Source organism: Schistocerca americana, chromosome 1, assembly GCF_021461395.2.
Source record: "Schistocerca americana isolate TAMUIC-IGC-003095 chromosome 1, iqSchAmer2.1, whole genome shotgun sequence".
Lineage (NCBI taxonomy): Eukaryota > Metazoa > Arthropoda > Insecta > Orthoptera > Acrididae > Schistocerca > Schistocerca americana.
The window spans coordinates 350,820,429-350,837,053 of NC_060119.1; the positions used below are offsets into that span (position 1 = coordinate 350,820,429).

At 45.1% G+C, this 16,625-nt stretch overlaps 1 protein-coding gene across 2 annotated transcripts; it reads left to right on the forward strand.

Moving 5' to 3' along the window:
- The first annotated feature begins 3,456 nt into the window (after nucleotides 1-3,456).
- Nucleotides 3,457-15,637, forward strand: LOC124622921 (integumentary mucin C.1-like). 2 transcript variants are annotated; one of them, XM_047148722.1, is made up of 3 exons: nucleotides 3,457-3,566; nucleotides 14,933-15,034; nucleotides 15,071-15,637. In XM_047148722.1, the coding sequence occupies exons 1-3, from the start codon at nucleotides 3,472-3,474 to the stop codon at nucleotides 15,408-15,410; spliced, it is 537 nt and encodes a 178-aa protein (XP_047004678.1). In that variant the 5' UTR covers nucleotides 3,457-3,471; the 3' UTR covers nucleotides 15,411-15,637. The 2 variants fall into 2 exon arrangements, with proteins under 2 accessions (XP_047004678.1, XP_047004670.1); XM_047148714.1 differs by having other exon boundaries at nucleotides 14,933-15,637.
- The last annotated feature ends 988 nt before the right edge of the window (nucleotides 15,638-16,625 follow it).

Here is a 16,625-nt window from a genome sequence, read left to right on the forward strand (position 1 = left end):
CGGGAAGGTGTCGTCGTTGAGTGACTGTAGGAGGATACAAGATGACTCGGACAGTATTTGTGATTGGTGCAAAGAATGGCAGCTAATTCTAAATATAGATAAATGTAAATTAATGCAGATGAATAGGAAAAAGAACAAAAATGTTCAAATGTGCGTGAAATCTTATGGGACTTAACTGCTAAGCTTACACACTACTTAAGCTAAATTATCCTAAGGACAAACACATACACCCATGCCCGAGGGAGGACTCGAACCTCCGCCGGGACCAGCCGAACAGTCCATGACTGCAGCGCCTCAGAGCGCTCGGCTAATCCCGCGCGGCCAATAGGAAAAAGAATCCCGTAATGTTTGAATACTCAATTACTAGTGTAGCGCTTGACACAGTCACGTCGATTAAATATTTGGGCGTAACATTGCAGAGCGATATGAAGTGGGACAAGCATGTAATGGCAGTTGTGGGGAAGGCGGATAGTCGTCTTCGGCTCATTGGTAGAATTTTGGGAAGATGTGGTTCATCTGTAAAGGAGACCGCTTATAAAACACTAATACGACCTATTCTTGAGTACTGCTCGAGCCTTTTGGATCCCTATCAGGTCGGGTTGAGGGAGGACACAGAAGCAATTCAGAGGCGGGCTGCTAGATTTGTTACTGGTAGGTTTGATCATCACGCGAGTGTTACCGAAATTCTTCAGGAACTCGGGTGGGAGTCTCTGAAGGAAAGGAAGCTTTCTTTTCCTGAATCGCTACTGAGGAAATTTAGAGAACCAGCATTTGAGGCTGACTGCAGTACAATTTTACTGCCGCCAGCTTATATTTCGCGGAAAGACCACAAAGATAAGATAAGAGAGATTAGGGCTCCTACAGAGACATATAGGCAGTCATTTTTCCCTCTTTCTGTTTGGGAGTGGAACAGGGAGAGAAGATGCTAGTTGTGGTACGAGCTACCCTCCGCCACGCACCGTATGGTGGATTGCGGAGTATGTATGTAGATGTAGATGTAGATGTAGATGTAGATGTAGATGACGACTGGCTGGTCTTGATTTAGCTGTGATTGTTCCTTCGCGTTTCCATTCTACAATTAGATCACTCATTTTTTCTGTTCCTGCTTCTCTATTGGCAACACAGTACTTTCTATCTCGTTTTATACTGGTGGGCCCGTCCTCGTGACATCTAGTGGTCAATTCCGCGTCAAATAGGAATGTCCGGATGTTTTCGGTCACGTAGTAGATATCCAACGAACAATTGCGGACGTTGGGTGCATATACCACTTTGAGATGAAGAGGGTGGTGCAAGAGAGGAATTCGTGGCGGGCCTCATGAAACCATTCAGAAGACTGATAACCCAAAGAAAAGGAACATCATAGCTCGCTAGCATTTTCTGAAACATTTGCCGCCAAGAATTGATTGTGAAAATTATTGTAGGCTTCACGGATAGTCATTTTTACGAATGCACGAGTCACTGTTATGTATTCCGCATCGGTTTCCCTAGCTTCGCTTTTGATGTGACACTGTAACAGCCTTTGTTTCCCCACTCTGAAAACTTCTGAAAACGGTGCTGTTAAACCCTGCTGCGTCTTTACCGGTTTCTGTTCCTTCATCTACATCTACATTTATATCCCGTAAGCCACCCAACGGTGTGTGGCACCGGGCACTTTAAGTGCCACTGTCATTGCCTCCCTTTCCTGTTCAAGTCGCGTATTGTTCGCGGGAAGAACGACTGCCGGAAAGCCTCCGTGCGCGCTCGAATCTCTCTAATTTTACATTCGTGATCCCCTCGGGAGGTATAACTAGGGGGAAGCAATATGTTCGATACCTCATCCAGAAACGCACCCTCTCGAATCCTGGACAGCAGGCTACACCGCGATGTAGAGCGCCTTTCTTGCAGAGTCTGCCACTTGAGTTTGCTAAACATCTCCGTAACGCTATCAAGCTTACCAAATACGCCTGTGACGAAACGCGCCGCTCTTCTTTGGATCTTCTCTATCTCCTCTGTCAACCCGACCTGGTACGGATCCCAAACTGATGAGCAATACTCAAGTATAGGTCGAACGAGTGTTTTGTAAGCCATCTCCTTTGTTGATGGACTACATTTTCTAACGACTCTCCCAATGAATCTCAACCTGGTACCCGCCTTACCAACAATTAATTTTATATGATCATTCCACTTCAAATCGTTCCGCACGCATACTCCCAGATATTTTACAGAAGTAACTGCTACCAGTGTTTGTTCCGCTATCGTATAATCATACAAAAAAGGATCCTTCTTTCTATGTACTCGCAATGCATTACATTTGTCTAAGTTAAGGGTCAGTTGCCACTCCCTGCACCAGGTGCCCATCCGCTGCAGATCTTACTGCATTTCGCTGCAATTTTCTAATGCTGCAACTTCTCTGTGTACTACAGCATCATCCGCGAAAAGCCGCATGGAACTTCCGACACTGTGTACTCTGTCATTTATGTATATTGTGAAAAGCAATGGTCCCATAACACTCCCCTGTGGCACGCCAGAGGTTACTTTAACGTCTGTAGACGTCTCTCCGTTGAGAACAACATGCTGTGTTCAGTTTGCTAAAAACTTTTCAATCCAGCGACACAGCTGGTCTGATATTCCGTAGGCTTTTACTTTGTTTATCAGGCGACAGTGCGGAACTGTATAGAACGCCTTCCGGAAGTCAAGGAAAATAGCATCTACCTGGGAGCCTGTATCTAACATTTTCTGGGTCTCATGAACAAATAAAGCGAGTAGGGTCTCACACGATCGCTGTTTCCGGAATCCATGTTGATTCCTACAGAGTAGATTATGGGTTTCCAGAAATGACATGATACGCGAGCAAAAAATATGTTCTAAAATTCTACGACAGATCGATGTCAGGATATACGTCTATAGTTTTGCGCATCTTGAAGACTGGGACTACCTGTGCTCTTTTCGAATCATTTGGAACCTTCCGTTTCTCTAGAGACTTGCAGTACACGACTGTTAGAAGGGGGCAAGTTCTTTGGGTACTCTGTGTAGAATAGAATTGGTATCCCGTCAGGTCCAGTGGACTTTCCTCTGTTGAGTGATTTCAGTTGCTTTTCTATTCCTTGGACACTTATTACTATGTAGATGTAGATGTGGAATGTGTTTATTTGGAACGTGATGTTTTTATATAGAACGTGTTTTACAGTCACGACTCTTCTGCGTTTGTGAAATTCGAACTGAATGTTCTCAGTTCGTTACTGAAATGATGCGAACGGACTGGGATTTGGACCTCTCTACTCCACAAAACAGGTGGTGCTTTAACCTCACCGCGGCCTCGCTCGGCAGAGCTGCCTAGAGCTCGGCTATTAAGCACGCGGCCGGGCAAAGAGCGAGCACGGGAAACTGTCCGTCGCGATAGCATTCGAGAGTCCCGCGGCCGGAAGCTCGTAACGGCTCACATGCGGCATATATGGACGCGCGCAGGTGACAGAGCGGGTGTGCAGTGTTGACATGGCGGCCGGCAGTGCAACGTTGCTGCTGCCGCTGGTGCTCGCATTTGCGCTGTCCGCCTACGGGACTGCTGAGGGTAATGAGCTAAGTCATCGGTATGTCTTTCCAATCTACAACTACAAGAATACTCCGCAAGCCACCTGACGGTGTGTGGTGGAGCCTGCTTCAGCTACCACTAACTGATCCCCCCCTTCCTTGTTCCCCTCTCGAGAGTCGCATGAGAAGTATAACTATCGGTAACCCTGTGTATTAGCTCTAATTTCTCGATTTTCGCGTCGTGGTCATCTCGCGAGATGAATATGGGAGGAAGCAATGTGTTGGCCGTCTCCTCAGGAATACTGTATTCTCTCGAAATTTCAAGAACGAATCACTCCGTGCCGGCTGCTGTGGCCGAGCCGTTCTAGGCACCTCAGTCCGGAACCGCACTGCTGCTACGGTCACAGGTTCGAATCCTGCCTCCGGCATGGGTGTGTGTGATGTCCTTAGGTTAGTTAGGTTTAAGTAGTTCTAAGTCTAGGGGCTGATGACCTCAGATGTTAAGTCCCATAGTGCTTAGAGCCATTTGAACCATTTTGAATCACTCTGTGATACACAATGCCTCTTCTGTGGTGTGTGCAACTGGAGTTTGTTGTACATCTCTGTAACGCTTTCGCGCTGACTAAGCGATCCCATGACGAAACGCGCCTCTCTTCTTTGGATCTTCTCTAGAACTTCTCTCAGTCCTACCTGGGGTCCCCAGTTGATAAACAAGTATTCGTTGAACAAGCGCGTTGTAAGACAGGTGTCTTGCACCTGCTTTACCTGCTATCTGTTTCATATGGTCGTTCCACTTTGTCGCTCTGTATTGTTATTTCCAGATATTTTATGGTAAGTACTGTTTCCAGCAATTTGTCATCAACAGTGTAGTTGTACAGTAGAGGATTTCGTTTCATGTGTACACACATTATATTATATTTATTGGAAGTAGAGTCAGTGCAGAATAATGTGACAGGTAGAGGTGCAGAAGGCGGGGCAAGCTTGGGGAGAGCGGTTGTGGTGGGGGTTGTGGGCATGTGGTCAGCATGCTGCAGGGGAAATGCCGAGCAGTGGAGAGGAAGTGGCGTTCTGAACTGAAGCCTATGTTCACATTTTCTGTAAATATTAAGTGGAGCCCCTCCACACCCACAGTGCCATGATAACCATCCAAAAAGATCTGCTCTCATCTCTGCTTTGGTTTGAATCTAAAAAGAATTCCACTGGAAAAGCATCGAATTATTTTCGCCTTACTTGTCAACCAATTTTAATTTTCATAAAAACATCGCTGCTTTGGTTAGAATTTAAAAACAATTCCACTGGAAAAGCAGCGAATTATTTTTACCTTACTTGTCAACCAATTTTAATTTTCATAAAAAATTATGGGTGGTAGCTTTTGAGTAAAACTAGCATTTCTCTTGTTGCCGCGTTAGAATTTGTACCTTTTGCCAAAACAGAGTCAAGTTTCCACAATGTCACCTCACTAAGATGATGTGTAGACACAACTAAGAGAGAAGTCTGAAACAGTGGTTACTTAAGTGAGGAACTGAGAACAAGTAAGGTCAGTAGCTGTTGTTCCAGCCCCCACAGCATTTTCTGTTTCACCAGCTATCGGTGGCCCTCACTAATTACATTCTTTAATCGAAAAAGTCTGTAATTTTTGGAATAAAAGAGTAGATAATGAAGTTTTGCATACTAATCTTATTGAAAAATAGTCTCTTCTTTGTGTGCTGTCATTTACCAAATTCTCACTTCGATATCTCAAAATCCGTTTATGAGATATGAGGAATGTTACAGATATTTCAATATGACATTGCTGGTGTGCATTAATTTGGTCAAGATTGGTGACAGATAGAGACCTCTGTCCAAGTGTAAAGACAAATTTAGTATGTTAGCTAGATTTCATATGCAGCAACATATTTCGTAAGTGCATTAACACAGAATCATAGCGATCCCTATTTCTCATTGCAAACTTTTTCGAATTTCACGCAGTGTTTTACGTAAGTGCAAATGCCACAAATATGACCATCAACAAAATGATCGGCAAGTCATCACGAAGATGATGTATAAAACTATAAGAAATGCAAAAATGAAATTTTTTTACCGAATAGTTTCTGTAAAATAGTTTGAGAAAGATTGCAGGGCAAACGCCTCCATTCTGCCATCGCAGCACGTCGCTAAGCGGCCGGAAGCGGCAAACAATGTCGACTCTACACTGCGCATAGAATAAGTTGGCTCGTATTTGCGCAGACAGCACAGTAGGAGAGAGGATACTGGTAGTGGTGGGGGCTCTGACCAGAGGTAGCGGAGGTGAAATTCGATGGCTGAAGCCTATGCACAAAGGAAAATCCCGAGCAACTTATAAGTTCCAGCAGTTGTGCCTGAAAACGATTGACTTAACAGTTTATATCAGTATGACCAATAATACAATGTTCAAAGTTAACACACTTGCTATAGTGAATTTTGACTTCTAATCTGAATTTCCATGGATCCTATTGTCCTCCATATGCATTTGATTACACACTGGTTCAATATATTGACAATTTTAAGGAGACAAAGAAGAAATATCTTAAAACTTTCATGCTGTTGGAGGGAAAGGCAATTAAAAACAGTGGTCAGGCCTATGGAGCATGCAGAAATGAAAGAAAGGTGGAATTTGAGGCAGCAGTTAAGGTTCTCGTGGATGGGGCTGCAATGGGGACTTTTGATTCGATTTTATTAGAGACAGAATTTGTGAAATTGTTACTGATATTTGAGATGCGGGAACTTTATGAGCTACTACAGGAGACGGCTGGCAGAGTGTAAATGGATATGGAAAGTGAGAAGAAGTGCATTGCATTCATAGACTTGGAGCGGTAGAGATTACTACTACATTTAAGGAGATGAAGCTGGAGTAGAGAAGGGTCTTTTAGGTAAGTGGAAAGATCTAGTCACATGGTTTTCTGGTTAATCATTTTAGCAGGTTTTGTGTATTGTGGCCCTTCTTTCGGGTAGGAGTCAAAAGATAGCTTTTGATAGAGTTTTAGTCGAAGATATTTTAGTTAGGTCACCTGAGCAGTTGTGTAACGTGAGATAGATCTCAAGGGTGAAAAGCTCGCGTGGTTTACCCTATAACTGTTTCATGTGTTTTGCAGAATTGTTGGAGAGATATGAGATGAAATTATTGGAGATCGAAGGATTGTTGGGACTAATGGGCGGTGGCTTACATAACAAGGAAAATAATGTCATCATGATACCGAAGTGGGATGCGGAAGAGAATTGCTTAGGAATATCGATTGTGTATAGGAGATGAAGGAATGGTGATAGGACGGGGCCTTGGGGAATGCCAAAGTTGAGAGGAAAATAGACTGATGGAAAAAATCGCAACACAAATTTTAATTAATGTAGAGTAATGAAATTTTGTGAATACATTGGTCTAGGTAATATTTGTAAGTCATTAACACTAACAATCACATGTAAGCACGACATAAGCAATTGCAAATGTGAAGTTCTGGTACATTAATAACCGTTGTAACCGCCAGAATGTTGAATGCAAGCACGCAAAGGAGTATGGATTGTACGCGGGCCGGATGTTAGTTTGTGGGATGGAGTTTCATGCCTGTTGCACTTAGTGGGTCAATCCAGGGACGGTTAATGATGTTTGTGGATGACGCTGGAGTTGTCGCCCGATGGTGTCCCATATCTACATCTACATCTACATCTATACTCCGCGAGCCACCTTACGGTGTGTGGCGGAGGGTACTTATTGTACCACTATCTGATCCCCCCTTCCCTGTTCCATTCACGAATTGTGCGTGGGAAGAACGACTGCTTGTAAGTCTCCGTATTTGCTCTAATTTCTCGGATCTTTTCGTTGTGATCATTACGCGAGATATATGTGGGCGGTAGTAACATGTTGCCCATCTCTTCCCGGAATGTGCTCTCTCGTAATTTCGATAATAAACCTCTCCGTATTGCGTAACGCCTTTCTTGAAGTGTCCGCCACTGGAGCTTGTTCAGCATCTCCGTAACGCTCTCGCGCTGACTAAATGTCCCCATGACGAATCGCGCTGCTTTTCGCTGGATCATGTCTATCTCTTCTATTAATCCAACCTGGTAAGGGTCCCATACTGATGAGCAATACTCAAGAATCGGACGAACAAGCGTTTTGTAAGCTACTTCTTTCGTCGATGAGTCACATTTTCTTAGAATTCTTCCTATGAATCTCAACCTGGCGCCTGCTTTTCCCACTATTTGTTTTATGTGATCATTCCACTTCAGATCGCTCCGGATAGTAACTCCTAAGTATTTTACGGTCGTTACCGCTTCCAATGATTTACCACCTATGGCATAATCGTACTGGAATGGATTTCTGCCCCTATGTATGCGCATTATATTACATTTATCTACGTTTAGGGAAAGCTGCCAGCTGTCGCACCATGCATTAATCCTCTGCAGGTCCTCCTGGAGTACGTACGAGTCTTCTGATGTTGCTACTTTCTTGTAGACAACCGTGTCATCTGCAAATAGCCTCACGGAGCTACCGATGTTGTCAACTAAGTCATTTATGTATATTGTAAACAATAAAGGTCCTATCACGCTTCCCTGCGGTACTCCCGAAATTACCTCTACATCTGCAGATTTTGAACCGTTAAGAATGACATGTTGTGTTCTTTCTTCTAGGAAGTCCTGAATCCAATCACAAACCTGGTCCGATATTCCGTAAGCTCGTATTTTTTTCACTAAACGTAAGTGCGGAACCGTATCAAATGCCTTCCTGAAGTCCAGGAATACGGCATCAATCTGCTCGCCAGTGTCTACGGCACTGTGAATTTCTTGGGCAAATAGGGCGAGCTGAGTTTCACATGATCTGTGTTTGCGGAATCCATGTTGGTTATGATGAAGGAGATTTGTATTATCTAAGAACGTCATAATACGAGAACACAAAACATGTTCCATTATTCTACAACAGATTGACGTAAGCGAAATAGGCCTATAATTATTCGCATCTGATTTATGACCCTTCTTGAAAATGGGAACGACCTGCGCTTTCTTCCAGTCGCTAGGTACTTTACGTTCTTCCAGCGATCTACGATAAATTGCTGATAGAAAGGGGGCAAGTTCCTTAGCATAATCACTGTAGAATCTTAAGGGTATCTCGTCTGGTCCGGATGCTTTTCCGCTACTAAGTGATAGCAGTTGTTTTTCAATTCCGATATCGTTTATTTCAATATTTTCCATTTTGGCGTCCGTGCGAAAACAAATCTGATGATAGAGTGGGCCAAGGCAACATGTCGACATTCTGTAGAGCATGTTGCGTTACAACAGCGGTATGTGGGTGAGCTTTGTCCTCTTGGAATGCTTTTCACGAATATAAGTATATAACACGTTAGCCTCAGTTGCAAATAGAAACCAATCTTTACCTAGGTTTCAGCCAAAATAATTTGGTCTTCTTCAGAAGCTATTGACAGTAAACTATTACATGCCAAAGTTTGGCCATGGCAAGTATAAAACTTAGCACCGTAGTACCCAGTCATAAAGCTACATTACTTAGCTGCAGAGAAACAGCAGGTCGCACTGCGCGGACGAGATCGGAAGGCCGCGAGAGCTGAGCCGGAACTAATTGCAGCGAGCAGCTATGTTCGAGCGCCGCTGATGGTCATGCGCATGCGCACATGGAAATATAGATCCATTAACAGTAGCTTCCTTTACATTAGGAATTGGATTAATATAAGTATTAAAACTGTTAATGGCGTAATCTGTAACCGAACTTACTTCTAAGGAGAACGAGAACCCTATAAACGGATTCGGAGCCCGTAAGAAAGACTAGCTATTACTCGGCAAAATTATTCGTCAATTTTGAATACATTACTATTCGACTAAAGAAAGTGGAGTCAGGCGTCGGCGACTACAAAGGCAACGTAACGTCAGGGCAGGTGAAGCAAAGGTTGAAAACCTTCGAAAAAGTTCTTATTTCTCAGTTGCAACTGGTCATTAAGTAGGTTTTCTTTATCAAGAAATAGGTGTTTAAAGATCTGCAACTCCTCAAGGATGTCAAGCCTAGTGTTTTTAACCTCGCAGTTTAATAGCTCTGTGTTATTTGGTGGATTGGGAACATGGGTCAAGTGAACAAGGTGCTCGGCAAAAGTCACCACTTTTCGTGGGTATATTTTCTTTATATCCAACTGAGAGGGCTCTCCCTGTCCGACCGGAGTGGCCTGTAGTGATTGCCCGAGTTATTACATCGGCGCAGCTGTCGCAGCCTACCAACTTCGTCCGCGCAGTGGGGCCTGCTATTTCTCTTCAGCTAAGTTCAAAAAATGGTTCAAATGGCTCTGAACACTATGGGACTCATCTGCTGTGGTCATCAGTCCCCTAGAACTTAGAACTACTTAAACCTAACTAACCTAAGGACATCACACACATCCATGCTCGAGGCAGGATTCGCACCTGCGACCGTAGCAGCAGCACGGCTCCGGACTGGAGCGCCTAGGACCGCACGGCCACCGCGGCCGTCCTTCAGCTAAGTAATGTAGATTTATGACTGGGTACTACGGTGCTATAGTTTTATACCTGACATGGCCAAACTTAGACATGCAGTAGTTTAGTGTCAATAGCTTCTGAAGAAGGCCAAATTATTTTGGCTGAAACCTAGATAAAGATTAGTTTCTATTTGCAAATGAAGCTGGAGTGTTATATGTTTAATTACCACAGCTGCTGACGGGGCTGCACGATGTTAAAAATCCTTTTCACGAATGACAGCACAAGAGGTCGAATCACCGGAGTGACGTACAATTTTTCAGTCACGGTTCGTGGAATAACCACTAGAGTGCATCTTCCCCCAACTGGCCTCCCTCTACCCAACACTCAGCCATCACTGGCACCGAGGCAGAACCGGCTTTCATCCGAAAACACAACATGCCTCCATCCTGGCCTCCAAGAGATTTCTGCTAACACCACAGAAGTCGCAAATGATGGTGCTTTGGTGACAATGGACGCTACAGGGTGTCTGGTTCGGAGCTGTCCTTGAAGTAACAGATTTGTAAGAGTTTGTTGTCACTGCGGCGCCAACTGCTGCTCAAACTGCTGCTACAGATGCCACGCTGGTCTACCCTCTCGAGAGTGTCACGTGGCCTTAGGAGTGCTGTCTTCTCATGACAACCGCCGCCAGCTATAATTTACGGCAAACCATGACTACATGAGGCAGCTACCTGCATTGCATTAATCCACTCAGCACAATGTGGGGTTGGTCTACATAAGGGTTCTAATGAGGTGTCCACGATGACCAGGTGTTTGATGATTTTATAGTACGATTGCATTGGTTTACTTCGGGAATGCAATTGGGTTTTAAGACAAACTCTTTTATGCTTTTTATCATTAATATTGCGGCAGCTGTTTGTCGTACCACACACAACACGACCTAGACCACACATAAGTAACTATGTATTCTGACATGGTTGTCACATTTTCTTGTATTTTAATTTATTTTATTGTTATTTACATTGCCGGCCGCGGTGGTCTAGCGGTTCTAGGCGCTCAGTCCGGAACCGCGAGACTGCTACGGTCGCAGGTTCGAATCCTGCCTCGGGCATGGATGTGTGTGATGTCCTTAGGTTAGTTAGGTTTAATTAGTTCTAAGTTCTAGGCGACTGATGACCTCAGAAGTTAAGTCGCATAGTGCTCGCAGTCATTTGAACCAATGTTATACATTATATCTCTTTGAGCCACTTACATAGTTAACATGATACTTCTAAATTGTTAACGTATGTTCTATATTTTTTTATAATTTTTTATAATAGTACATTTCTTCTACTCATTGTACAGGGGCCTGAAGATGGCATCAATGTAATGCCGAAACTGGTAGCACATAGAATTTCATAAAATGAAATAAATTTCTACAATACATACGACTGCTGGTAAATTATTGCATCAAGAAAAAAATAATTTACAGTGGCTGCATTCCTGCCAAGTCTTTCTGCAGTATCGCAGAAGCAACATCCAGCTTCTCGTAGACCTATTACACGACATCGTTCAAACTCAGTGCGGTGGCGATAAAGACGTCTTTGCATTTTAAAGCATTTTTGATTTAACATCAAGCCCCCACTTCCAATCGCAAAGGTAACTAACGCGCACGACCGTTAAAGGACACCTGAGTTGCATCGTCATAGTGGTGCTACTAGCGCCACTCTACAGAGAATGGGGCGTAATTTGAATAGAGATCGTCTTTCGGATGTAGAAACATGCCTGCCAACTTTCGTTTATGCCGCACAACGCCTTTTTGGGGATGCGATTTTTTTTCCATCAGCGTGTTAATGATGGTGTTGTTCATTGTTATACAGAATGAAATGTGTATTCTTATAGAACAACTATCGAAGAAGTTCCACCCAATAATATTCAAACAGCAGACTCTGTACACAATTTATTAAAATGCCAATACTAAAGTCTTTTAAATAACAACAAAGTCTATAACTTACAAAACTTAACAAATGGTGATAGAGAGAGCTTTAAAAACAATAACGGCGACTTGCCACCATAAAATCAAGAACCTTTTACAATAGTGCTTTTAGAGTTTACCCAAAAGATTGGTTGGTTGGTTGTTTGGGGGAAGAGACCAAACAGCGAGGTCATCGGTCTCATCGGATTAGGGGAGGACGGGGAACGAAGTCGGCCGTGCCCTTCCAGAGGAACCATCCCGGCATTTGCCTAGAGCGATTTAGGGAAATCACGGAAAACCTAAATCAGGATGGCCGGACGTTACCCAAAAGACAAAATCCAATAATAAGTTAACTTGGCATTACAATTTAAAATGATTTATATAAAAAACTTTGAGAAAGATAATGGCGCTTGACACTATAAAATGAAAGAAGCGCAACACACAACCAATAAATATAATAACAAAATAATAATTTGATACAACCAAAGGGCGAGGGCAACTCCCAACGGAATCACAGACGAGCAGGCTCTCAACACTTCGGAGCCTTCCCACTAGAAACGGTCCCCCGAAATAAACCGCTGAGAGCTCCCCGACATGCCTCCCACAACTGCCCATCACTTACGCCCCTTGGTTATGTTCTGTAACACACGACAGATCACATCAACACAAGATATAATTCAAAAATACAGTACAACATCCCGACAGCACATGATAACCACGGCGAAGTTAACTCGGGCGCTCTTAATAAGTGTCGGAAGCCAACACATGCAAATCTCAAGCAATTCTCGCTTCTTAAAACGAAACAATAAAAGCCAAGCGCATACGAATAGGCAAACCACAGTCTTAGAAGTGCCTTAACGACACCAAACGCGACTATTCCACCAAGTTAATAATAACACAGTGAAAAAAAATACAGAACATACCACCAAATGCTGTTACACAACCAAACTGACGAGATAGTGTTGTTCAGGACCCAGAAGACCACATATACCAAGCAGCAGTAATTCACTATGTATATACTGTACAAAACCGCCCTTCTTAGGCAGCCGGCCAGAGTGGCCGAGCGGTTCTAGGCGCTACAGTCTGGAACCGCGTGACCGCTACGGTCGCAGGTTCGAATCCTGCCTCGGGCATGGATGTGTGTGATGTCCTTAGGTTAGTTAGGTTTAAGTAGTTCTAAGTTCTAGGGGACTGATGACCTCAGAAGTTAAGTCCCATAGTGCTCAGAGCCATCTGAACCTTCTTAAGCAGACTTTACCTAACACATCGACTGCCAAATGTACCATACATGAACGCAACTCCGGGCAGGACTCCAGTTGAGCAAATAAATTAGAACCAACAAATATCGTAACGAGCCACATACACAGCAAAAAGTTCTAACAACACCGTCCCACTTGAGAAAAGTTCAGAAATCGCTTCTGGAGCTTCCAGGGGAAAATCTGAAGAGCCAACCAACCCCACACCCTAACCTGGCAGACGACTCCAAAATTCAGCAACTAGTTGTCTCCGGGCCAGAGTATCACAGGACCCCACCGGACCTCCATATCAGACAGGCAGGAAGAACAAGTACACCAACTCCAATTAATCACCACCGCATGGCCAGCACAGCGGCGAGTTGCATCCGCCCCAGACTACTCTGCTCATATTGCGAGGCACAACAACCTTGGCGCTAGTCACTAGCAGGCCAGGCAGAGCGAACTTCACGTTCCGTGCAATACCCGGAAAACCAACTACCCTCTCGCTTTCCGCCGGTCACCGCACACACACGCCAGCGACGTCTAGCAAATCGCCACCGGAGCGCCACCCGCACCAGGACAGCGAACTATAATCGATTACAGTGCGTGCTCTGAACAAGATCACAGGATAGCGGCGGGCGCCATATCACAAAAAATGGTTCAAATGGCTCTCAGCACTATGGGACTTAACATCTATGGTCATCAGTCCCCTAGAACTTAGAACTACTTAAACCTAACCAACCTAAGGACATCACACAACACCCAGTCATCACGAGGCACAGAAAATCCCTGCCCCCGCCGGGAATCGAACCCGGGAACCCGGGCGTGGGAAGCGAGAACGCTACCGCACGACCACGCGCTGCGGACGCCATATCACAGAACACTGCCCCTTTGTTATACAGGGTGTTACGAAAAGGTACGGCCAAACTTTCAGGAAACATTCCTCACACACAAAGAAAGAAAATATGTTATGTGAACATGTGTCCGGAAACGCTTACTTTCTATGTTAGAGCTCATTTTATTTCTTCTCTTCAAATCACTTTAATCATGGAATGGAAACACACAGCAGCAGAACGTACCAGCGTGACTTCAAACACTTTGTTACAGGAAATGTTCAAAATGTCCTCCGTTAGCGAGGATACATGCACCCACCCTCCGTCGCATGGAATCCCCGATGCGCTGATGCAGCCCTGGAGAATGGCGTATTGTATCACAGCCGTCCATAATACGAGCGCGAAGAGTCTCTACATTTGGTGCCGGGGTTGCGTAGACAAGAGCTATCAAATGCCCCCATAAATGAAAGTCAAGAGGGTTGAGGTCAGGAGAGCGTGGAGGCCACGGAATTGGTCCGCCTCTGCCAATCCATCGGTCACCGAATCTGTTGTTGAGAAGCGTACGAACACTTCGACTGAAATGTGCAGGAGGTCCATCGTGCATGGACCACATGTTGTGTCGTATTTGTAAAGGCACATGTTCTAGCAGCACAGGTAGAGTATCCCGTATGAAATCATGATAACGTGCTCCGTTGAGCGTAGGTGGACGAAACTAAAATGAGCTCTAACATGGAAATTAAGCGTTTCCAGACACATGTCCACATAACATCTTTTCTTTATTTGTGTGTGAGGAATGTTTCCTGAAAGTTTGGCCGTACCTTTTTGTAACACCCTGTATTAATAACATATTGTTGTTAGACTGTTCTACACAAACGGAGAATTAACATTTATTCGGGTCATTTTATATGGTTGTTGCAATGTCACAAATTTTAGGGGTAAAAAAGCATGTCGATTGTAATGTGTTGCAGGGAAGTATCGGCATGGCTGACCTCGGGGCCACGGACGGGGCGAATCGCGAGAGGCGCAAGGGCGGGCAGCAGCTCTGGGGGCAGCCGGACGTCCAAGACGGGGACGAGCTCTGGGGGCGGCGGAACGTCCAAGAGCGACTCGACGAGCACCGGCGGCCGGCGGGCGTCAGACGCGGGGCAGAGTTCCGCAGGCGGCAGCGCGACCGGGCAGAAGGTGAAGGCCACCACGAGCAAGGCCCTGCCTGCCAGGGACACGACCGCGCCGTCGTCCACTGGCCGCCGGCGGACGACAACGACGAGAAAGACGACGACGACGACGTCGACGACGACCACCACCACCACTGCCAGAGCGCCGTCTTCCACTGCAGCAACCAGCGCCAGCTCACCGGCGCTTGCCCTGTCGACGACACTGCAGCTACCCGTCTACAACTCGACGAGCACCCCCACGTCTGCTGCAGACAGCAGCGAGTTTGCCTAACAAATGTGGCGAGCTTGAGACGTAAATATTATTGTGGCAGTGTATAACGACTGTTCGTTTCTGTGACCTATAATGGAGAAAGAACCAGTAACAGTGATGAAGATGTGCACGTGTGTTTGCCTGTCCTTGAAGCTTATACTTCCGCTTTGCTACTAAATATTGAATAACTATTTCAAGCTTTTTTCTACAATATGTATTCTACTTTCAATAAATCCCCATACTATAACGTTGGTTTTTTCGTTACAATATACACTACTGGCCATTAAAATTGCTACACCAAGAAGAAATGCAGATGATAAACGGGTATTCATTGGACAAATATATTTTACTAGAACTGACATGTGATTACATTTTCACGCAGTTTGGGTGCATAGACCCTAAGAAATCAGTACCCAGAACAACCACCTCTGCCCGTAATAACGGCCTTGATAAGCCTGGACATTGAGTCAAACAGAGCTTGGATGGCGTGTACAGGTATAACTGCCCATGCAGCTTCAACACGATACCACAGTTCATCAAGAGTAGTGACTGGCGTATTGTGACGAGCCAGTTGCTCGGCCACCACTGACCAGACGTTTTCAGTTGGTGAGAGATCTGGAGAATGTGCTGGACAGGGCAGCAGTCGAACATTTTCTGTATCCAGAAAAGTCTGTACAGATGCGGTCGTGCATTATCCTGCTGAAATGTAGGGTTTCGCAGGGATCAAATGAAGGGTAGAGCCACGGGTCGTAATACATCTCACGTCCACTGTTTAAAGTGCCGTCAATGCGAACAAGAGGTGACCGAGACGTGTAACCAATGGCACCCCATACCATCACGCCGGGTGATACGCCAGTATAGGGATGACGAATACACGCTTCCAATGTGCGTTCACCGCGATGTCGCCAAACACGGACGTGACCATCATGATGCTCCAAACAGAACCCGGATTCATCCGAAAAAATGACGTTTTTCCATTCGTGCACCCAGGTTCGTCGTTGAGTACACCATCGCAGGCGCTCCTGTCTGTGATGCAGCGTCAAGGGTAATCGCAGCCATGGTCTCCGAGCTGATAGTCCATGCTGCTGCAAACGTCGTCGAACTGTTCGTGCAGATGGTTGTTGTCTTGCAACGTCCCCATCTGTTGACTCAGGGATCGAGATGTGGCTGCAAATCCGTTACAGCCATGCGGATAAGATGCCTGCCATCTCGACTGCTAGTGATACGAGGCCGTTG

Excerpts from the sequence above, each read along its gene's own strand:
- LOC124622921 (XM_047148714.1), top strand. The coding sequence starts at position 3,472 with ATGGCGGCCGGCAGTGCAACGTTGCTGCTGCCGCTGGTGCTCGCATTT. Across the intron at positions 3,567-14,932 it reads GGTAATGAGCTAAGTCATCG|GGAAGTATCGGCATGGCTGA; the intron begins GTATGTCTTTCC and ends AATGTGTTGCAG.